We start from the raw sequence: 25,000 nt of genomic DNA on the forward strand, positions 1-25,000 counted from the left end.
TATATATAATGTGTGTGTGTGTGTGTGTGTGTAGATTCTAAGGACATAATCTGCCGACTGACGACGTGGATGGAGACCACAGAAACAAGTGTTTCGGCCGTAAATAAGTGAGTGACTCCATTTTTATATATAGGTTGTATGAAGTTGACGTCACTCAGGCCTTTGTTATTGTTTTTTGCCATCCGCGTTTATGAGCCATTCTCACTAAACTGTATTAATAACCAAACTATAAACGTTTGAGGTTACACATAGTTTTGTGTGTTGATGGTCCGTTATACTTCCGGATGGCAATGTTGTGAGCTTCTTAGCCAAGCGCATACTATCTATAGCGAAAAACAAGTCAACTGGCCAAATGATAAACTGTTGATGTATGGGTGGGTGTCTGGGGGTTGGTTTGATATAGGAGACAGGCCATTCAATAAGACCATTTGGAAGATTTCAATGAGGCAGACATACACAAATCAATATTACCGATACTGCCCAGCTCTGGAAAAACACAGATTTAGAAATTTGGCCAGAAAACTCGCCCTTCAAATATCGATCGATTTAAATGACCCTCGTCTTATCAAAAACTTCTCCGAAGTCCCAGGCCCAGGTTTGAAAGTTTTTGATAAGACGAGGGTCATTTAAATCGATCGATATTTGAAGGACGAGTTTTCTGGCCAAATTTATTTTAATACGCGTATTTTCAGAGTAAGGCATTTAACTGGTAAATGAGGCCCTGTATTAATGCAATTTATTGGCCACTCGTAAACAACTTTGATTCTGTCAAAGGCTTATTTGACCCCCTCCCTCTCTCCCCCCCCCCCCCAACACATACATACACACACACACACACACACACACACACACACACACACACACACCTTTCAATAAATAATACGATGGCTTCTAATTCTTAATATTATAATACCTTCATTGAGCTCCGACTAATACAGAATACTTAGCGACAAATCCAAATGGCCCGTAGATAATTTCATTAGGATATTATAATGTCAGATACGGCACTGATTGCAATGGTTTACAATAGGGAAGAAATATGGGGACGTAAAAAGCCGATTCCTATCTCAATGGAAGTGTAAAACCACTCATTCGGATTTTGTTTTTTATAATGGTTTTACGGCGCTTGCGACACATTGAGGTAATATCAGCCCCAGTAAAAAAAAAAAAAAGAAGAAAATGCTATGATAAAAAATCAAGAATTACAATTAAAGTACCCAAGAAAAAGTAAGACAAAGGGGATTTTTTCAAATAGGAAACGGATGTAGATTCCAAGAGCACACGATCAAAGTACTTAGTTTGAGATCACCTAAAAGTCTCACCCAGACACCAGCACAAGATCCCACTAAGAAGAATACACTCAAATGTTTACAAATCATATGTTGAAGATAAAAGTGCGTAACAAAGAGACGAATTACAAGGAAAAAAAATCATCTCCCAAAACTATAACTATACATTCGACTGTTTCCCTCCCAGCCAAGAACTCCGACCATGGTCAGGACAAAACCAAGTAATCTCATTCCAAGACAAAGACAGAAAGCAATTGGAAAATATAGAAAGGGGGATAAGAGACACAGTAAGTACCTCCCTGCCCACTATGGTAGGTCAGGAACCCCACCCAGATATAGGGGGGGGGGAGATAGAAGACACAGTAAGTACCTCCCTGCCCACTATGGGAGACCAGGAACCCCACCCAGATATAGGGGATAGAAGACACAGTAAGTACCTTCCTGCCCACTATGGGAGGTCAGGAACCCCACCCAGATATAGGGGATAGAAGACACAGTAAGTACCTTCCTGCCCACTATGGGAGGTCAGGAACCCCACCCAGATATAGGGGATAGAAGACACAGTAAGTACCTTCCTGCCCACTATGGGAGGTCAGGAACCCCACCCAGATATAGGGGATAGAAGACACAGTAAGTACCTTCCTGCCCACTATGGGAGGTCAGGAACCCCACCCAGATATAGGGGATAGAAGACACAGTAAGTACCTTCCTGCCCACTATGGGAGGTCAGGAACCCCACCCAGATATAGGGGATAGAAGACACAGTAAGTACCTTCCTGCCCACTCTGGGAGGTCAGGAACCGCACCCAGATATAGGGGGATAGAAAACACAGTAAGTACCTCCCTGCCCACTATGGGAGGTCAGGAACCCCACCCAGATAGAGGGGGTTAGAAGAAGTAGGAAGTACCTTCCTGCCACATCTCCTCAGGGTTTCTAAGCCAGCCTCACAAATAGTAGATTTACAGTACGTTGTTTTAAATACAATTTATTGCTTTTCGTTTCGGCGGATTCAACAGCACATAACGAAACAGCAAAAATAAATAAATAAATAAATAAATAAATAAATAAATAAATAAATAAATAAAACTTATTTCTCATGTCATAACTATTCTTTTTCCAAAATGCGATGCTTGCAATTACGTCACAGGCTGTCGTTTATGCATTCCTGGGACAGCGTGGCTGAGTGTAACGGTCTTTGCTTCCTACCAGCGTAGCTTCCTACCCAAAAGGTACCGAGTTCGACTACTCGCCGCGCTCTTTGGCCTTGAGCAAGTCACATTGCCTTAACTCACTTTGTCGCGCTGCACTGCGGCTGACGACTGGGTTATGTTTGTTTGTGTTTGTTTTTAAGGGTTTTACGGCGCTTGCAACACATTAAGGTCATATCAGTGCCAGTAAAAAAAGGAAGAAAATGGGATATTAAAAACTTTCTAGATGTACAATTAAAGCACCCAAGAAAAGGTAAGACATAGGGGAACTGGGGACAAATAGGGATCAGATGTGTAGATTCCAAGAAAATACTACCAATGTACTTAGTTTGAGATCAACTATAAGTCTCAACCGGACACAAGCACAAAGAGGAATACACTCAAATGCTTAGATACATTATACATTAAAAAAACCCAAAACAAATAGATCTCCCATACGACTGGGTTAGTCCAGTCTTCCCTTGGACTAGATCCTAAAGACAAATTTCCCCTTGGGGATGAATAAAGGGACATTTTATATATTTTATTTTTTATTTTATTTTAGCTTGAGTGGCCTATATTCCCTTTTAAATCTTTATATGAATTAAATCGGCTGATTTTTCATGAAGTCGTGGTCAGATGTATGGGAAAGGTATCCAGCAACTTTTCTCAAATGTGACCCCTCGTCTCAAAACGGTATTAAGTCGGGGTGATTAAAATGCGGAAAATGGAATTTGTAGCCAGAAATATCAGACTTAAGTTGAGTTCATTTTCTTTATAGAGGAGAAGGAATATCATATTTTACTGTGCTAAATACCAACGTTTCAAATTTTACCAGTCTGACTATAATTTGAATTGTTAGCATCTGGTCCATCCCGACATAATACCGTCTTGAGACGAAGGGTCACAAATTTCATACATTTTCAACTTGACTAGCTGTAAAGAATAGTTAAAAGTGAAATTAAGCTTTGAAATTTGCCGAAGATGTACAAAAAGGGTTGATTTAATCATTCATGACAAGAATTCATTTTTGATCTTTTAAAAAATAACCCCCTGCTTACTAAACTTGGCAATATTTCAGTTCAAACCTTTTCACCATCCGACTGATTATGTCATTCACTGTAACAATGGGAGCGATCTATATTCATGTTTTCGTCAAACCAAGTCATCAATCACATGATTTGTTGCTGTCCAACGATTGGATATTTCTTAAGAAATGTAAACACTCTGCTTTGTTTATGAAAGTTGTAAACATACCCATGTGTCAAGCTGAACAAAATGACTAATCGTGATGTCAGATATTTCAAAAGCTGTGAACTCTTTTCACTATGTGGGTCAATTTGAGCATACTATGCAATGTGACCAATGACCTCGAGCACATGGAAATGTAATATAGATCATGCCCATTTAGAGGTTTAAAAAATACTTTAACAAACCTTTATGTTCCGTCATAAATCCATCAAGAAATAAATATCCAATCCATTTATTCCACACAAAACAAGTCGTTATCCTCTTTCGTCCTAACAAGATCAGAGTCCATGACTGTAAAATAAAACACTTCCATAGTGAGGCCGATGGGAGTCAACTTAACTGTTGTCCATCCTTGAGCGTTGTACCGTTGCCATCGTTAACTTATAGCCTGACACTGACCAAAAAATGACGTCAAAATGCCAGTCTTTGGCCACAAAAGAAAACAAATCGTGAGTTGTATTCAATAGTTCAACCAATGAAATAACTTGTTTCCATGAGCTCACTAACGACAACTCACTAGGCGGTGCAAAAACCAAATAATGATGTCAAAATGCCAGTCTTTTTGGGTTTCAATGTCTACGGTAATATCCACTAAACGTGCTCAAAGCGCTTCAGAAAGAGTCACTGACTGACAGCCTTCGGAAAGAACCAAATTAACGTCACTCATCTCTTTGAAAGCGATGCTATGCGCTTGGCCAAAAGGCTCACAACATTCGCCAGCCGGATAGAACATAGCAACACTCAAAACTGTCCATAATCTCAAACGTCTATTGATGCTATGCGTTAAGTTAAAAAAAACCTCATACCATCCGCCAGCAGGATAATATAATTATAATGTACCTACACACAAAATCATGTGGAACCTTAAACGTTCATAGCCTCCCGATTTATACAATTTAGTGACAACTACTCATAAAAATGGCTGGCTAAAAACAATAGCAAAGAGCTGAGTGACGTCAATTTTGTTCTTCTATTCATTGGATGGCCATAATGATTATTTAGTTCTAAGATTGCTGCTATCCCAAGTGGCGCGTATCGACTTAGATAATCCGACAAGGACCAAATTACTTAGACTACACACGAACACGAAATCTACACATTACACATCCATCCGTAGACACAGCTTACAAAAACAAAAGATATTAGGCTATCCCATCGATAAACACACACACACACACACGCGCACACACACACACACATACACACACACACACACAAACACACACATTGTCGTACTCTGGAAAGAAAAAACAACCCATATTTCAAAATTTGACCAGAAAAATCGCCCTTTAAATCAAAATATCGAACGATTTAAATGACTCTAATCTTGGCAAAAACTCTCGTCGGCGAAGAAGTCCCGGGTTTGAGATTTTTTTGGTTTTGTTTTTGCCAAGATGAGAGTTTATTTAAATCGATCGATATTTGAAAGACGAGTTTTCTGGCCAATTAAAAAAAAATATATATGCGTTTATCCAGAGTACAGCAGCACACACACACACACATACACACACACACACACACACACACACACACACGGTTGACTAAATCAACAATGCCACTAACACCACCCGGCAGCGCTCTCAAAGAACAAAAAAGACAAAAAACAAACACAAACTCATTTTTAGAATTTTGGCCAGAAACATTCTTCCTTCAAAACATCGTTCGATTTAAAAGACCCTGATTTTGTCCAAACATGAAGACATTCATATCCGTACGTCCCAGGTTTAAGATAAAAAATTTTTACGTTTGAAAAGACGAGGATCATTTTAATCGATCGATATTTGAAGGACGAGTTTTATGGCCAAATTTGTAAAATAACATTTTTTTTTCAATGTACAGTATTCTATAATATGGCTTATCCGCGAAGTTAATCAACCTCTAACAAACAGCATTGCGATGATAAAATGCTTTTTTTAATAGTGGGACAAAATTATTTTTTTAAAATTGAGCTTTTATATAGCGCAATATCCACTAAATGTGCTCAAAGCGCTTTACAAGGGGTCCCTGGTCAACAGCAACATTATAGGACGGGACATGACGTCTGTTTAGGCGATATTACAATTTTCAGGACAGAGACAACGCTGTTAGCGGCCAGGTACTCATTTTACACCTGAGCACGGTGAGAGAATGTGAGTAAAGAGCCTTTTCCAATGACTCAACTATGCGCCGAGCGAGGCTCGAACCCAAGACTTTCCGATCCGAAAGCGAGTGTCATACCACTAGACCGCATAGCCGCACATATGACCCAGAACTTAGTAGAAAACGGTAGGGGCTGCCTGAAGCCGGTGGTCGTGAAATACTAACGAAAGAGTGAAAATGGAAAGGCTTCGTATGGGAACAAAACAGACAATGGACGTTTCGGCTACAAACCCTTCGTCAGCACAACAATACACAAATTAACGTGGAAAACAAATGAAATATAATGAAAAATAACTTGTATCGTCTATGGTGGTTGCAGTATGACCAAAAACTTAATAAACACTGTTGATGCTATGCGTTTAGTTAAAATGCTCATAACATCCGCCAGTCGGATATATATAAGAGTGAAGTTGACGTCACTCGGGTCTTTGTTATTGTATTTTTTTCCATCCGCGTTTAATTCTCACTAAACTGTATAAGCCAGACTATAAAAGTTCATGGTTACACATAGTTTTGTGTGTTGGTCCGTTATACTTCCGGATGGCAATGTTGTGTGCTTCTAGTCAAGCGCATACTATCTATAGCGTACCAACACACAAAACTAACTGTAACATTGAAGAATTTATATAGTCTGATTGATAAAATAGTAATTTCTTGCTACCTTTGGATATGATTCGAGTCTATCGCAAAGTACTATCGACCAGATCCATCAGACTCAGCTACACAATCATATCTGGGAAGACAAAGAGGGCGGGGGGGGGGGGGGGGGGGTCTGAATTAAAATAAAATCGACTTTATCATCAAACGATCTCGGCCCCTTGAGTGTGGAGTGAGTGCTCTACCAACTGAGCTAATTGAACCCTTAAAATCACCCCATGCTTTCCAATCAGATTTACATACCCAACCCGAGACCTCAAACTCATGAGATAATAAGAATTTTTGATATTTTACGAATTATTTTAACTCTCCCCTTACCAGCTATTTTTAGCGTTTTCCCCCCAAAAATTCACAAACCACCCAACACAAAAATATATTTTTCCCACTCAAACAGAAAAGCAACAAGGACATTCTACACACAATGTTGCCCTACAAAAGGAGCTCTACAACACAGAGTCAAGTTTTTACAGCTATAACAATTTTTTTTCTTTAAATGTTGTGATGTAGCAAAAGAAATGAGGATGATAGAATTGCTGGTTGCATCGAAAAAATGTTGACGATTTTTCTATTGTTTGTAAGCAGAGGGTTAACTCTCTCCTTACCAGTAATTTTCATGATTTTCCACAAAACTTCACACCCAACTAACATAAAAATAGATTTTTTATCACTCAAACACAATAGCAGTAAGTTCTTGCCATATATAATTTCTTTAGCAAAACATGCTCTACAACACGCTGTTCGTTTTCTTTAAATTTTATGATGTACAAAAGAAATTTGAATAAGAATAATGTTGGCTGTATCGTAACGAATGTGACGATTTTCCTATAGTTGGTAAGGAGAGGGTTAAATTAATGTAAAAGCAAGACAGACGTTTTGTCACTGTAATGTAGGAAAGAAAGGCTGGCCTATTTTGGCAGCAGTTGCCATCGTACAAAAGGACTGGAGTGGTTGGAGTCGATTAAACACAATGCCAATCGATTTAAGATCGATATAAATGATATATCGAAGTTCGGCTCGCGGATCAAAACGTCTGAAGTCCTGATTTTCACATATCGGCGGATTCAAACTCTGAAGTCTACTACATACGATCTTTGCTTGCTTTGCGCACCATGTTTTATAAAATTTTGGGGCGGATCAGACCTCTGATGGCGATACGATGTCTTCAGAAGACTGTACCGCGTCATCAGAAGTCTGAACCGCCTCATTAGAGGTCTGATCCGCCCAAAATTATATAAAACATGGTGCGCAAAGCTCGCATGTAGAGTTTTGCTCCGCCGATTGTGAAAATCGAAACTTCAGAGATTTGATCCGACGACCGTCGATATATCGGTTGTCGATTTTACCAGCAGGAGAGAATATTTTTATGAAATATATAATAGAACGAACGAAATTGACGCCACTCAGCTATTTGTTATTGATTTTAGCAAGCCAATTTTTAAGAGTAATTGGATTCACTAGTCTGATGTCACGTCGCCCAGCAACGGCGAGCAGCCTGGTTCTAAACAAAGAAATTTGGTACTTTTTATTCTTCATGCTGGCTAGAACTTATTTTCATATGTCATGTGATCAGAATGTATAAAAGTCAAAACATGATCAGATTTATAATGTTTTTTTTTCCCCTCTGTATACGCTTCTATGCTCGTCGGAGAAATATTTCATAAGGGCGTCCCCCATTGTTCCGATAGTTTAGAGCCAGTTACGAGGGAAGTGACGTTACGACTGTTGAAGCGTATTCTCACTCAACTCTATCGACCAGACAGACCATAAACGTTCATGTTGTACATAGTTGTGTCTGTTGGTACGTTATATCCGACTGGCGGATGTTGTAAGTATTTTAGCTAACCGCAAAGCATCAATCGTTGGCCAGCAACAAAACATAATGTGATTGATGACTCGGTTAGACAAAAACAGGAATATAGATGCTGTGCACGTGGCTAAGAAACTCACACCATTGCCATCCGGAAGTATAACGGACCAACACACAACATTAAATTGAGCTTTTATATAGCGCAATATCCACTAAACCCGCTCAAAGCGCTTTACAGGGGATCCCTGGCCAGCAGCAACACTTAACATTTAGGACGGGACATGACGCCTGCTAGGCGATATTATTACAATTTTTTCGGACAGAGACAACGATGTTAACGGCCAGGTACTCATTTTACACCGGAGTACGGTGAGAGATTGTGAGTAAAGAGCCTTTTCTTAGGACTCAACCATGCGCCGAGCGAGGCTCGAACCCAGGACCTTCCGATCCGAAAGCGAATGTCATACCACTAGACCACATCGCCGCACAAATATAGCATATAGCATGATTTAAGTCATTTTCTTCTTCTGATTCTGGCACCACCATATACTGTAAGCACGCCACGCCACTGCCCGTCTCTCTGGGAATCGAACCTCTAACCTCCTGATTACCGGTTACACGTTGTCTGCCCAATCAACATCAACACAATCAATAATTTGTTGACATGATCGATTCTTTTGACTGTTTCTCGTTTTTTTTTTTTATTATCTTATTTTAAAACGATAAATCAGGAAAGTCCTGCGGGGAACAAAAAGTAAACAACAAATGTGGGATATACTCGAAACGTCACCATTCTACTTGCTAAACACCCTTAACATAGCTTGAATACTTCAGCATTATTAGCGCAACTAATAATTGTGTGTGTATCCCTATTCCATGTACACTCTAGTCAAAGCTATCAATTTTGCCACCAGCACCGACACGAAAACACCAGCTGTAAACTGCTGTTTTGGCAATTAACCAGCCAACTCTGTACACCTGAAAAACACGTATTTTAAAATTTGGCCAGAAAAAAACCCAAAACTCTTCCTTCAAAAATCGACGGATTTAAAAGACTCCCCCCCCCCCCCCAACCCCACCCCATCTTGGCCAAAAAAACAAACAAACCCCCCCCCCCCCCCCCAAAAAAAAAAAAACAACTCTCAAACATGGGATTTCAGAAAGTCGTCTCGAGTTCCCAAGTTTTAGAGATTTCGCCAAGATGACGGTCATTTATATCGATGATATTTGAAGGACGAGTTTTCTGGCCAAATTAAAAAAACAAAATTGTTTTTTTTTTACCAGAGTACGGTCAGTTAACTGGTCCCGTCCGTCTTTACTGTACTTGGGATTATGGAGCCGCTCGATCTCTCTAAACAATGGACCACCTATCCTACCTATTCATTCACGTCCAATCTGTCCGTACGCTGGACAAAACACATATTCTAAAATTTGGCCAGAAAACTCGTCCTTCTAATATCGATCCATTTAAATGACCCTCATCTTGGCAAAAAACAAAAACAAAAAACAAACAAACAAAAAAAAAAAAAACAAAACAAAAAAAAAAAACAAAACAAAACAAAACAACAAAACAACAAACAATCAATCCTGTGATTTACTTGAAGTTCCTCGAGTTCGGAAAAATGCTGGAATGAGACCCTTTTCTCATTTCGGACTCTCTATTTGGAACGCCTTACCGCAGAGCATTCGTGAAAAAGAATCTTTGTCTCTTTTTAAACGTTCGCTTAAAACATATCTGTTTCGATTTTAGTAGATGGTAAGAGAAGCAAGATAGGTTTGGTTTGTGTTGTGTTGTGTTTGTGTGTGTGTGTGTGTGTGTGCTTGTGCTTGTGTGTGTGTGTGTGTGTGTGTGTGTGTGAATGATTATGTTTCAGCCAAAGTAATTTGTAATTTAAGCGCTTAGAGTCTGGTGTCTCGGAGTTATAGCGCTATATAAGTTTTCAGCATTATTATTATTATTATTATTATTATTATTATTATTATTATTATTATTATTATTATTATTATTATTATTATTATTATTATTATTAAGACTTCACGAAGTCCCAGCTTTGAGAGTTTTTTTATTTTGGGCCTAGATGAGGATCATTTAAGCCGATCGATATTTGAAGGACGAGTTTTTGGCCCAAATTTCATATACGAGTTTTTATGTTTTTCGAGTCCATACGACGACAACGGCGGTCACAATCCATGTTCCGTTAGCTCAAGCGGTAAATTGGGATTAGTTCACATAACTGGAAACTGGGAACTCTCCATTCGGTTTTTGGGACAAAACGCCTTGTGTGTGTGTGTGTGTGTGTGTGTGTGTGTGTGTGTGTGTGTGTGTGTGAATGGGTGCAAGTGGCTGCGTCGCTCGTAGCCTTTGTAAAGGCATAGTACAGTATTATCGTAGCCATCGTTATGTTATAGATAGAATGCGCTTGGCCAATGAGTTCACAACATTGCCATCCGGAAGTATAACGGACCAACACACAAACTCTGTGTAACCATGAACTTTTATAGTCTGGTTAATACAGTTTAGTGAGAACAACTCACAAACGCGGATGGCAAAAACAATAACAAAGGCCTGAGTGACGTCATCTGCATACTATCTATAGCCTGATACTGAAATCCAAAAGGACTGGCAGTTTGACGTCATTATTTGGTTTTTGCACCGTCTAGTGAGTTGTCGTTAGTAGAGCTTATGGAAACAAGTTATTTCATTGGTTGAACTATTGAATACAACTCACGATTTGTTTTCTTTTCTGGCAAAAGATTGGCATTTTGACGTCATTTTTTGGTCAGTGTCAGGCCATAACTTTACTAAGTCCACGGATTATAGATAGAATGCGCTTGGCCAAGGAGTTCACAACATTGCCATCCGGAAGTATAACGGACCAACACACAAACTCTGTGTAACCATGAACATTTATAGTCTGGATAATACAGTTTAGTGAGAACAACTCACAAACGCGGATGGCAAAAACAATAACAAAGGCCTGAGTGACGTCATCTGCATACTATCTATAGCCGACACTGACCAAAAAAATGACGTCAAAATGCCAGTCTTTGGCCACAAAAAGAAAACAAATCGTGAGTTGTATTCAATAGTTCAACCAATGAAATAACTTGTTTCCATGAGCTCTCCTAACGACAACTCACTAGGCGGTGCAAAAACCGAAAAAAAATGAAATCAAACTGCCAGTCCTAGAGGGTTCTTGTGTCAGTTATCGATGGCTCCGCTGTACTCGCTCGTAGCCTTTGTAAAGGCATACGTATCATTATAGATAGAACGAAAATGACGTCACTCAGGTCTTTGTTATTATTATTATTATTATTTTTCCATCAACGGGAAAGAGAATCAACACACCATTACTCTCAACATTTTAAAGTTTGAATCATATGTATTTTATTGCAAACGATGAAAAGATCAAAGGAATTCGGTATTGTGTTGTGAGAAAACGGTTTTTAAAATTCTTAAAGTCACTTAAAAAATACAAACAAGAGATGAAATAAGTAGGAAAGTGCCAGAAGACAATAGAGAATAAAACATTTTCGCGGCGTTGATGGGGATTTGAACCCGCGACCTTACTGGTACGACAACTCTGCCTGGCCGGTGACTCTACCGTATAAGCTATCCACGATCCCAAAAAAGATCGTCTCTAACTCAGGTCATTATTAGAGCTCTCTCTCTCTCTCTCTCTCTCTCTCTCTCTCTCTCTCTCTCTCTCTCTCTCACCGACTACTTGAGATCGCGGGTCCAACCCACACAACTCCACGAAGTTAGTTGGCCAGCAATTAAGCTTAATAGCCAATATTCTCAACACAAACATATAACATAGAAACAATTGAGACATTGATTATGCTCCGGTATTTGGGGTGAATTTTTAATTCAGAAAAGTGAGTGGAGCAGGCACTTATGTTGGTGACAACAAGAGAAACATAACCCCGCATGCAACAAATCACAGCGCCATATTTCGTAACTTTGAAAGAATTTGCGATATTCTGTGCGCACGGGACATGGAACAGACTCTAGATAAGCTTTTACGTTTACAAAAATGCTCGTTTTCTTGTATTGTTAACGGCCAGGTACTCATTTCACACCTGAGTACCGTGAGAGAATGTGAGAAAGTAAAGGGCCTTTTCCAAGGACTCAACTAAGCGCAGAGCGAGGCTCGAACTCAGGACCTTACGATCCGGAAGCGAGTGTCATACCACAAGACCACATTGTAGACGCAGTAAAAAGGAAGAAAATGGTATAGTAAAAGAAATTATAGATAATATGCGCTTGTCTAAGAAGCTCATAACATTGCCATCCGGAAGTAAAACGGACCATCACACAAAGCTGTGTGTAACCATGAACGTTTATAGTCAGGTTAATACGGTGTAGTGAGAACTACTCATAAACGCGGATGGCAAAAAACAATAATAAAGACCGGAATGACGCAATCTTCGAACTATCTATAAGGTTACAATTTAAGAACACACGAAAAAGTAAGACAAAAGGGATTCGTTTGAATAAGGTACCAGTGTAAATTCCAAGAGCACACAATCAGCGTACTTTGTCTAACTAAGGGACATAACTGGGTGATAAACCGCATTGCCCTTGTCGCTCTATTTATTTAAGTCGTTTGGTCTCACACTTATGCTGCCGTACTTCTGAAAAACCCATATTTTGAAATTTGGCCAGAAAACTCGTCCTTCAAATATCGATCTATTTAAACGACCCTCATCTGGCAAAAATAAACTCTCAAACCTGGGACTTCGTCCAAGTTTGAGAGTTTATTTTTGCCAAGATGAGGGTCGTTTAAATCGATCGATACCCAAGTTTGAGAGTTTATTTTTGCCAAGATGAGGGTCGTTTAAATCGATCGATATTTGAAGGACGAGTTTTCTGGCCAAATTTAAATTTTAAAATTATGTGTTTTTTCCAGAGTACGGCAGTACGGCCCTGCATGAAGAAACCAAGGGTAGTAACACTTGATTAAATTCACCCTTCTCTGGTTACTTCCCTTTGATCGAATTATCCAATCGATGGCTGGGTTAATTCCCATCACTTCGGACCGCGTTTACACGAGAATCTCGTAATATCGGTTTTCTGTAATCGTTGTGTTCTATCGTAGCCATCATTATGTTATAGCCTGATACTGAAATCCAAAAAGACTTTGTCGTTAGTAGAGCTCATGGAAACAAGTTATTTCATTGGTTGAACTATTGAATACAACTCACGATTTGTTTTCTTTTGTGGCCAAATACTGGCATTTTGACGTCATTTTTTGGTCAGTATCAGACCATAACTTTACGAAGGCCAGGTTCTATTGGGCGTACAACTCGTTCCGCTGGCTGTTTTCATACTGGTTAAAAAAAACTGAGTGGCGCCAACTTCATGCATTTTATAGATAATATGCGCTTGGCTAGGAAGCTCATAACATTGCCATCCGGAAGTATAACGGACCAACACACAAAACTGTGTATCCCTGAACGTTTCGCGAAGTCCCAGGTTTGAGAGTTTTTGCCAAGAGGAGGGTCATTTAAATCGATCGATATTTGAAGAACGAGTTTTCTGGCCAAATTTTAAAATATGTGTTTTTTCTATAGTCCGGCAGTATTATTGTCCATTATTACAACAATGCTATATCAAGCCAATGGTTGATTTCTGTTATCACACTTACTAATATGATACGTGAATGTCTATGGTGTACATCTAATGTCGGCCAAGCCGTATCAAAACACTGGACAATCTCCCGTCTCATTCCCAGACCAGATTAAATACCCTTGTCAGGCACTCGGTGATTAGCCAGACGGGGAAAGGTTAAAGGTTACGCTTATTATGTTGAGTTATTTTGAGTAAGGAAGGAGGGGGGGGGGGGGGGGGGGGGGGGGGGGGGGGAGGGAGGGGAGAGAGAGAGAGAGAGGAGAGAGGGAGTAGAGAGATAGATAGAGAAGAGAGAGAGAGAGGACAGATAGATAGACAGACAGACAGACAGACAGACAGACAAGACAGACAGACAGACAGACAGACAGACAGACAGACAGACAGATAGATAGATAGATAGATAGATAGATAGATAGATAATAGATAGAGTAGATAGATAGATAGATAGATAGATAGATAGATAGATAGATAGATAGATAGACAGACAGACAGACAGATAGATAGATAGATAGATAGAGAGAGAGAGAGAGAGAGAGAGAGAGAGCGAACCATCCAATATCACAATTGGTCATTTTGTTCAGCTTGACACACGGGTATGTTTACAAGTTTTATAAACAAAGCAGCGTGTTTACATTTTCTATAGAAATGTCCAATCGTTGGACAGCAACAAATCATGTGTTTGATGACTTGGATGGACGAAACCATGAATATAGATCGCTTCCATTGAAGGACTTACACATGGCACAACACTCAAACAAAAATCCAAGTGACGTCAACTTCATTCTATCTATATCCAATTGGCGGATGTTATGAGTATTTTTTACTAAACGCATAGCATCAATGACGTGACCATAAGACAATATTATTTCATATCTCATTGAACTCACCATATATAGATAGAATGCGCTTGGCCAAGGAGTTCACAACATTGCCATCCGGAAGTATAACGGACCAACACACAGACTCTGTGTAACCATGAACTTTTATAGTCTGGTTAATACAGTTTAGTGATAACAACTCACAAACGCGGATGGCAAAAACAATAACAAAGGCCTGAGTGACGTCATCTGCATACTATCTATATCTAGAAAATACGAAGTGAATCACCATAAAACAGTTTATTGTCACTTCAACATCATTCTACGAAATGTAGTTCACTTGACACACCCGTGTGTCATAAACGTCTCCCCGTCGAACACACTACACACTACACACTATAACATCAAATTGACACACAAGGTGGGATATGCTAGTGAAGTAGTTCGTATCTATTGTGATAAATTATCATTATCTCCACTTTCCCCCCTTGGTTTATGGATTGGGCGATAACCGATAACAGTTGATACTGATACAGTTATTATTATTATCATTATTATCTATCATAATATCCTTACAATCGAGCTCGGCTATTGTGAATTCGGATTTTGGGGTTATTAATGCTATGCGCTTAGTTAAAATACTTAAAACATCCGCCAGCCGGGTATTGTTAGAACGAAGATGACGTCACTCAGGTCTTTGTTATTGTTTTTTGCCATCCGCGTCCATGAGTAATGAACTGAACTGTATTAACCTGACTATAAACGTTCATGGATACACATAGTTTTGTGTGTTGGTCCGTTATACTTCCGGATGGCAATATTGTGAACTTCTTAGCCAAGCGCATACTATCTATAAGGTATCAACACACAAAACTATGTGTAGCCTTGAACGTTTATAGTCTGGTTGATAAAGTTTAGTAAGAATAACTCATAAACACGGATGGCAAAAAAAAAAAAAAAAATAAAATAAAATAAAAAAACAAAACAAAAAATAACAAAGTGCTGAGTGACATTAATTTCGTTCCCTCTACATCGATTATCTATCGTTAAATGTGAGGGCTTCCAGATAGCTCAGTCGATAGAGCACTCGCTTACTTGTAAAGGATGAGGTCGAGATTTTTTTCTGCCCCCCCCCCCCTCCCCCCTCCCCTCCACACCCACCCCAAACCGCTTTTGTACACCCAGCTGTGATTGAATACCTGAGTTGAAATAACTTTGCGATAGATTAGCGCCACACCCAAAAAGGTAGCATGCAATTGCTATTGTGTATAGTAAAATAACGGGAGTAAAAATGACTCGTATAAAAGATACAACACAAAGTGTACTCATTTTGACACGCCTATAGATAGTATGCGCTTGGCCAAGGAGTTCACAACATTGCCATCCGGAAGTATAACGGACCAACTCACAAAACTATGTTTAACCATGAACGTTTATAGTCTGTTTGATACAGTTTAGTTAGAATTACTCATAAACGTGGATGGCAAAAAAACAATAACAAAGACGTGAGTGACGTCATCTTCGAGCTATCTATATCAATGTTCTATCGTTAAATGTGAGGGCTTCACGATAGCTCAGTTGATAGAGCACTCGCTCACATGTAAAGGATGAGGTCGATATTTTTTTTTCTGTTTAGTTAGAATTACTCATAAACGTAGATTGGATGGTTAAAAAAAATATAAATTAAAAAAAAAAAAAATAACAAAGACCTGAGTGACGTCAATTTCATTCTACCTATTGCTGAAGGACAACTAACTAAATATGAAATCTGTAATACAACGAGGCATTCGCTTTGTTGGACATTAAATATGGGACACAATCAATGACAAATCACCAATCCCTAATATCCGGACTTGACTTTAAGACATAGACAATCGTGATGACAAATGATTAATATTATAAATGATATCGTTCTTCAGGCCTGCCAGATGTCCACGTGCATGGCCAAAATTGGTCTCACATAGAATCGGGTTTCTATTATAAATTCATTGTTTTCACCCCCCCCCCCCCCCCCCCCCTGCAAAAAAAAAAAGAATACAAAAACAAAACAAAACAAAAACGAACAAAAAAGAACAACCGTCCCCCCCCCCCCCCCCCCCAAAAAAAAAACAAAAAAATAAAACGAAAAACAAACAAGCAAACTAAAATAAAAAAAAAAAAACAACATACCCCCCCCCACCAAAAAACAAAAAAACAAAAAACAAAACCAAAAAAAACAACAAAAACAAACAACCAAAAACAAAACAAACAAAACAACCAAAAACATAAACAAAAACAAAAGAACACCAAAAAAAAAAAAACAAAAACAAAAACAAACAAACAAGTTAAAAAAAAAAAAAAGAACAAGCATATGTTTCTTCCAAGTTTAGTCGATTTTTTGTTTATCAAAACTGATCAGTTTGTTTTTAAGGTGGTCAGAACGTAATAATAGTGTTTGGCCACGTGAGTTTTTATCTATTTGGTCACTTTTGAAAACGAAATTTGGCCACGAGGAATTCTGACCACCTGCTGGCAACCCATGTCATTCTGATAGATACAGATGAGATACAAACACACGTGGAAGGAATGTTATAGATAGAATGCGCTTGGCTAAGAAGTTCACAACATTGCCATCCGGAAGTATAACGGACCAACACACAAAACTGTGTGTAACCTTGGAAGTTTTTAGTCTGGTTAATACAGTTTAGTGATAATTACTCATAAGCGTGGATGCCAAAAACAAATAACAAAGACCCGAGTGACGTCAACTTCATACTATTTATACCCACTGCTTTCAGTCTGGTACAGGGGGTAACGTGACAAAGCAGTCAAGAATTGGATTCAATAGTCCGATGTCAGGTCGCCCAGCAACGGCGGCCATCGTGGTTCTAAACAAAGAAAATCGGTACTTGTTATTCTTCATGCTGGCTAGAACTTTTCATATGTTTTGTGATCAGAATGTGTAAAAGTCAAAACATGATCATATTTATAATGTTGTTCTTCTCTGGATACACTTTTATGCTCGTCGGAGAAATATTTCATAAGAGCGTCCGCCATTGTTCCGATAGTTCAGAGCCAGTTACTAAGTTACCATGCGTCATTAGAGGGAAGTGACGTTACGACTGTTGAAGCGTATTCAAAATGACAGGAAAGGCAATACTTTTGCCCTACATGAGATGCTTCTTGTAAACAGAGTGAGAGTGAGAGAGAGAGAGAGAGAGAGAGAGAGAGAGAGAGAGAGAGAGAGAGAGAGAGAGAGAGAGAGAGAGAGAGAGAGAAAGAGAGAGAGAAAGAAAGCAAGAGAGAGAGAAAGAGAGAGAGAGAGAGAAAGAGAGAGAGAGAGAGAGAGAGAGAAAGAGAGAGAGAGAGAGAGAGAGAGTTTGGGAAAGAAAGAGAGAGTGTGTGAGAGTGTGTGAGAGTATGGGAGAGTGAGAGAAGGGAGTGAAATATTGAATATTATAATATAAAAACTCACCCCGTCCCATTGACGAAGAGCTCTTGTGACATTGGAGGAATAATATCTCCTTGGGAAGCTGACCTTGGCCTCATCGTGACCTCAGCCCTCTGGTGACGTCATCAATAGATGGATGCTATAAATAACTCGTAGTTGACCTCATTTTGACATTTACGATTTTCCCCTCCTTTTCCGACAGCTAAAAAATTTTGATCGGCACTTCTATCCCAAGGTATATATATATTATCAGGTCTGGTAGTTTAAAGCAAATTTGGGCTCGATTTGGCCTTGTTGTAATGGACAATGTAACTTTGTCCTGGTTTGAGAGCGTGTGTATATCAATCAATACGACAATGAGCCCAAAACTAATTCGGTTATCAGATCTCAATTTAAGCAGACGTTGGTTCTCACCTAAGAAGTCAGTCAATGTGTTGTTTATAATGATTTTGTGATCCAACACCTGAAACGGAAATAATATGTCTGGATTAATACACATGTTAACTTTATCCTAACCGATGATTTTCAGTATTTTCCCAAAAATGGCAGCAGGCTCACCCAGATTTTTTGAAAGGCTGCCTCTATTCTCATCCCCCCCCCCCCCCCCGGCCGATTGGATTACCGAAAAAAACGTCGCCGGCTTTTTGCGATTTGGATTTGATTGATTTTTTTTAAATTGTGCAACTTGTGACCAGAAACTTAAATTACTGCATTTCAACCTTTGGATTAAACATACAACAATTGTGGACTACTATTATGAAGACTAGCATCCTAGACTAGGGGGATAAGAATAGTCACTTCGTTTTTAAAACTCAAACAATCTCTCTACAAATCAACGTTAGGTTCTTATCAATTAAATCACTCAATCCTAGAGATTTTTGCTACTTTTCCACATCGGTGGAAAAAAAGTATTAAAAATGAGCGTGTACATATCTAGACAGTTTTATTCAACTACCATAAACATGTAAAAACTAAAAACATTAGCTTTGATACTACGTCTATAATTTGTCTCAGAAAAATGTAATAAATAGGCATGGGATAAAAGTAACCCGGGTAAACTACGGATATAGTCGGTGTTAGGGTTGAGTGAGTTAACTCTCTGCTTACCGATCATTTTCAGTAGTTACCCAAAAATGACAGGCTTACCCAGCAGAAAATAGATTTTTTAAAACTCAAACAATCTCTTTACAAAATAACGTTATCTATATGTTCTTATTAATTAAACAAAGATCATTCTTCAAAGTTTGTGGTGTATAAAATAAATCTGAATAAGAAAAAAAATGAATATTGTGTCGTAACAAATGTGACGATTTTGCTGTAGGTGGTTCTTCTTGTTCTTCAAGTACCAAGTCTGTGCCAGACATCGGTGATCATGGTACGCCATCCATCTCTCTGATCAGATAACCTCAGAAAACGAATATTACTCTTCTCCTTTTTGTCACCCAGCTGTTCAAACTATTCAAATATGTTTTTCTTGGTCTACCTTTACTCTTTTTACCTTCTATCTTTTTTGTGAGAGCAAGATGTTCAATACATTTATGTCGATTTAGGTGCCCTAAAAATTGCATTTGTCTTTTTCTTATTGTACGAATTGATAAGTTTTCAGTTTCAACTTGCTCTAATATTTTGTAGGTGGTAAGGAGAGGGTTAAAAATAGATACTTTCATGTCATCAAATCAATAACACTCAACCCCCTCAAATCACACAGAATCCAATCGTAGTCATCGTAGAGTTATAGCCTGATACTGAAACCGTGGCCTTCGTAAAGTTATGGCCCGACGCTGAAACCGTGGCCTTCGTAAAGTTATGGCCCGACGCTGAAACCGTGGCCTTCGTAAAGTTATGGCCCGACGCTGAAACCGTGGCCTTCGTAAAGTTATGGCCCGACGCTGAAACCGCGGCCTTCGTAAAGTTATGGCCCGACGCTGAAACCGTGGCCTTCGTAAAGTTATGGCCTGACACTGAAACCGTGGCCTTCGTAAGTTATGGCCTGACACAGAAACCGTGGCCATCGTTAAGTTATGGCCTGACACTGAAACCGTAGCCATCGTTAAGTTATAGCCTGACACTGAAACCGTGGCCATCGTTAAGTTATAGCCTGACACTGAAACCGTGGCCTTCGTAAAGTAATTGCCTGACACTGACCAAAAAACGACGTCAAAATGCCAGTCTTTGGCCACAAAAGAAAACTAATCGTGAGTTGTATTCAATAGTTCATGAACGTTTCGGGTGCTTCCTTACAAAGGAGCATTCTATTTCCTGCCCATCAATGTTTTTGTTTATTCATCTTAACAACGCCACTACTACCACATTTTCTCATTCATCTGTAATGTTTCATACATCTTGTTTTGTTGATAAAGGTGAAACCCGAAACGTCCATGTTATCTGTTTTCGTTTATTAAATTGAAGTTTACATTCAATTTCTCATCCCGACATTTTACCGTTGTGATTCGGTGAGTCATATTATATTGTTATCATAAGTAAAAAAAACCGGATTTCCGGTTTGAATCACGAACTTTCTTCAGCCATCCGTGTACAAGGCGCTGACCTTTGACATCATTCATGCACATTGTAGACATAGAGGCTAATTATTTTGTTTAATGGAGCTTTTATATAGTGCAATATCCATTAAACGTGCTCAAAGTGCTTTACAAGGAGCCCTGGCCAACAGCAACATTTAACATGTAGGACCGGATATGACGCCTGTTAGGCGATGTTACAATTTTTTTCGGACAGAGACAACGCTGTTAACGGCCAGGTACTCATTTTACACCTGAGTGCGGTGAGAGAATGTGTGTAAAGGACCTTCTTCAAGGACTCAACTATGCACCGAGCGAGGCTCGAACCCAGGACCTTCCGATCCGAAAGCGAGTGTCATCCCACTAGACCACATAGCCGCACAATCACTTCATTATTTCTTGTCATCAACTGTATCCCCTTCCCCAAGAACTCTATAGATAGAATGAATTTGACGTCACTCAGGTCTTTGATATTGTTATTTTGCCATCTGCGTTTATGAGTAATTCTCACTAAATTGTATTAACCAGACTATAAACGTTTAAGGTTACACATAGTATTATGTGTTGGTCAGTTATACTTCCGGATGGCAATGCTGTGAGCTCTTTAGTCAAGCGCATTATATCTATAGTCTGGTTTTACCGTTTAGTGAGAATACTTATAAACGTGGATGGCAAAATGCACTAACAAAGACTTGAGTGACGTCAACTCCATTCTATCTATACACACAAGAATACAATGAATGTCCTGATGATTCGAGGCACCAAAGAACATCAGCTCTGTCTCGTCACGAACATCGAGTGAGCGGAAGTCACGAGACGTCACAATGACCTCTTCCTTCGTGGAAGTCACGCCAATGTCACGTGACTTGAGGTTCACGACCTATGGAAAACATCAATAGGGGTCAACAGTCGTGACGTCACTTTCCTCGTAATGATACATAGTAACTGGTTATAAACTATCGTGGATCGCTCATACGGTAGAGTCACGCTCTTCCAGGCCAGGCGGAGTTGTCATACCAATAAGGTCGCAGGTTCAAACCCCCATCACCGTCGCGAAAATGTTTAATTCTCTATTGTCTTCTGGCATTTTCCTACTCACATCATCTCTTTTTGTAAACTATCGGAACAATGGCGGACGCCTTTATCTCCATCACCGCCTTTATGAAATACTTCTCCGACGAGCCTAAAAGTGTATCTAGAGGAGAAAAACATTATACATCTGCATCATGTTTTGACTTTTATACATTCTGATCACATGACATGTCGTGAAAAAGTTCTAGCCAGCATGAAGAATAAAAAGTAACGATTTTCTTTGTTTAGAACAAAGCTGCTCGTTGCTGGGCGGACGTGACATCAGACTATTGAATTCTATTGGAATGCATTAGAAACGGCGTCTACTTATTTTCAGGTCCGATAACCCAAAACCGTTATGGTCTTATTGTTGTAATGGAAGTACTCAGAAATCAACTTAAACTTGAGATTTTATATAGCGCAATATCCACTAAACGTGCTAAAAGCGCTTTACAAAAGGTCCCTGACAAATAGCAACACGAAACATTTAGAACGAGATATGACGCCTGTTAAGCGATAATACATTTTTTGTTTCGACTGAGACAACGATCTTAACGGCAGGTAGTCATTTGAAAGCTGAGTACAGTGAGAGAATGTGAGTAAAGAGCCTTTTCCAAGGACTCAACTACGCACCGAGCGAGGTTCGAACCCAGGACCTTCCAATCAGAAAGCGAGTGTCATACCACAAGACCACATAGCCGCACGATCGACCATTACAACCAGGTTATTAGGAGCCCAAAATTGCGTCCGGTTATCAGACCTGAAAATATGTGCACGTCGGACGCTGTGGTAAGATGCAAATCGAAAGAATAGTGTATAGATAGTTCGAAGATGACGTCACTCATGTCTTTGTTATTGTTTTTTGCCATCCGCGTTTATGAGTAATGCTCACTGAATTGTATTAACCCGACTATAAACGTTCATGGATACACACAGTTTTGTGTGTTGGTCCGTTATACTTCCGGATGGCAATGTTGTGAGCTTCTTAGCCAAGCGCATACTATCTATAGAACAATGCGAGGCAAATCAGAAAGAACAATACAAGAAGAAAAACAAAACAAAACAAAACAAAACAAAACAAAACAAAACAAGACATCGCCTCGACTGGCCATTGAACTTCAGACCTCTTGATTATCAGGTGAGACGGGCCGTGTTGTACTTTCTCTCTCTCTCTCTCTCTCTCTCTCTCTCTCTCTCTCTCTCTCTCTCTCTCTCTCTCTCTTCTCTCTCTCTCTATCACTCTCTCTCTCTCTCTCTCTCTCTCTCTCTCCCCTTCTCCATCTCTCTAGAAAAATGACAGAAAGCAAACAAGCAAACACTCACACACACACACACACACACACATACAATCACACAAAAGAAAAAAAGAAAAAGAAAATACAAAACAAACCAAAGTAACCAACAACTCCCCCCCCCCCCGAAACCCCCCCCCCCCCCAAACCCCCCCCCCAAACCCCCCCCCCCAAAAAAAAAACAAAAAAAAAAAAACAAAAATAAAAAACAACAAACAAAATAAAAAAAAACAACAACAACAAAAAAACAACAAACCAAACAAACAAACAAAAAAAAACAAACAAACAAAACAAAACAAAACAAAAAAAAAACAAAAAACAAAAAACAAAAAACAAGAGATAAACAAACAAGATCAAGATCACTTTATATATTCAGACACAATGTAACGATGCAAGATAGAAAAAAATAGGGGTCAACCACAATATCGACAGTTAGTGGGTCGCAAACCAGGGAACCCCGGGAGAAAATGCAATTGGATTCAGTAGTCTGATGTCACGCCGCCCGGCAACGGCGGCCATCTTGGTTCTTAACAAAGAAAATCATTACCTTTTACTCTTCATGCTGGCTAGAACTTTTCATATGTCTTCTGATCAGTCAAAACATGATCAAATTTATGGATTTTTTTTTCCTCTGGATACGCTATTTCATACGGGCGTCCGCCATTGTTCCGATAGTTTAGAGCCAGTGTTACTAAGTTACCATGCGTCATTAGGAAGGAAGTGACGTTACGACTGTTGAAGAGTATTCACTCAATCATCTATCCCGCCCCCTGTTAATACTTTTGTTCAGACAATGGCGCATGCGCACACATCTTCCCGATTTCATCTTCTTCCACTTTCAATCATAAATGATGTACCGACTTGTTTTGATAAGAAATGAACACATCCGTGTATTGTTTTCATAAGGGGGAGGAAATGTGTTGTGTTTATCTGTGATAAAATGATGAAAGAATGACACGAGTAAGGCACTTTCACTCTCTCCTTACCAACTATAAATAGAACGAAGATGACGTCACTTAGGCCTTTGTTATTGTTTTTTGCTATCCATGTTTGTGAGTAGTTCTCACTAAACTGTAATAAACAGACTATAAACGTTTAAGGTTACACATTGTTTTGTGTGTTGGTCCGTTATACTTCCGGATGGCAATGTTGTGAGCTTCTTAGCCAAGCGCATACTATCGATAGGAAAATCGTCACATTCGTTACGATACAACCAACATTTTTCTTATTCAAATTTCTCTTGTACATCATAACGTAAGAAAATGAACAGTGTGTTGTAGAGCATGTTTTACTAAAGAAATTATGTATCGAAAGAACTGTACTTCTATTGTATTTGAGTGATAAAAAATCTATTTTTTGTGCTAGTTGGGTGTGACGTTTTGGGGAAAATCCTGAAAATGGCTGGTAAGGAGAGGGTTAAATAAGTAATCAGTCCTTCAGAGCCAATAGATAGTATGCGCTTGGCTAAGAAACTCACAACATTGCCATTCGGAAGTATAACCGGCTAACACACAGAACTATGTGTAACCTTGAACTTTTATACTCTGGTTAACACAGTCAGTTAAGTAAGACTTGGCTTCAACAGTCATGACGTCACTTCCCTCGTAATGACGCATAGTAACTTAGTAACTGGCTCTAAACTATCGGAACAATGGCGGACGCCCTTATGAAATATTTCTCCGACGAGCATATAAGTGTATCCAGAGGAGAAAAACATTATACATATGATCATGTTTTGACTTTTACACATTCTGATCACATGACATATGAAAAGTTCTATCCAGCATGAAGAATAAAAAGAACCGATTTTCTTTGTTTACAACCAAGCTGCTAGTTGCTGGGCGGACGTGACATCAGACTATTGAATCAAATTACTCATAAATATGGATGGCATAAAATAATAA

The 25,000-nt window shown here is 39.2% G+C and overlaps 1 protein-coding gene across 4 annotated transcripts in view; it reads right to left on the minus strand.

Annotated features, from left to right (window-relative positions):
• LOC144958913 (uncharacterized) overlaps positions 1-25,000 on the minus strand; it is a 57,886-nt gene that overhangs the window by 29,329 nt on the left and 3,557 nt on the right. Inside the window, exons 2-3 of one of the 4 annotated variants that reach the window (XM_078891210.1) lie at positions 18,239-18,677; positions 6,529-6,600 (exon numbers count right to left, since the gene is read on the minus strand). Coding sequence is in view for 1 of the 4 variants with exons in the window: in XM_078891208.1 (XP_078747334.1) it covers positions 18,239-18,312 (74 nt within the window). In the remaining 3 variants the exon portion in view is untranslated. Of the gene's footprint in view, positions 1-3,913; positions 4,365-6,528; positions 6,601-14,853; positions 15,350-18,238; positions 18,678-25,000 lie in introns of those variants that run through there. The other 3 variants (XM_078891211.1, XM_078891208.1, XM_078891209.1) reach the window with 3 other exon arrangements.

Source organism: Berghia stephanieae, chromosome 13, assembly GCF_034508935.2.
Source record: "Berghia stephanieae isolate SIO BIC M18660-M18661 chromosome 13, UCSD_Bste_1.3, whole genome shotgun sequence".
Taxonomy (NCBI): Eukaryota; Metazoa; Mollusca; class Gastropoda; order Nudibranchia; family Aeolidiidae; genus Berghia; species Berghia stephanieae.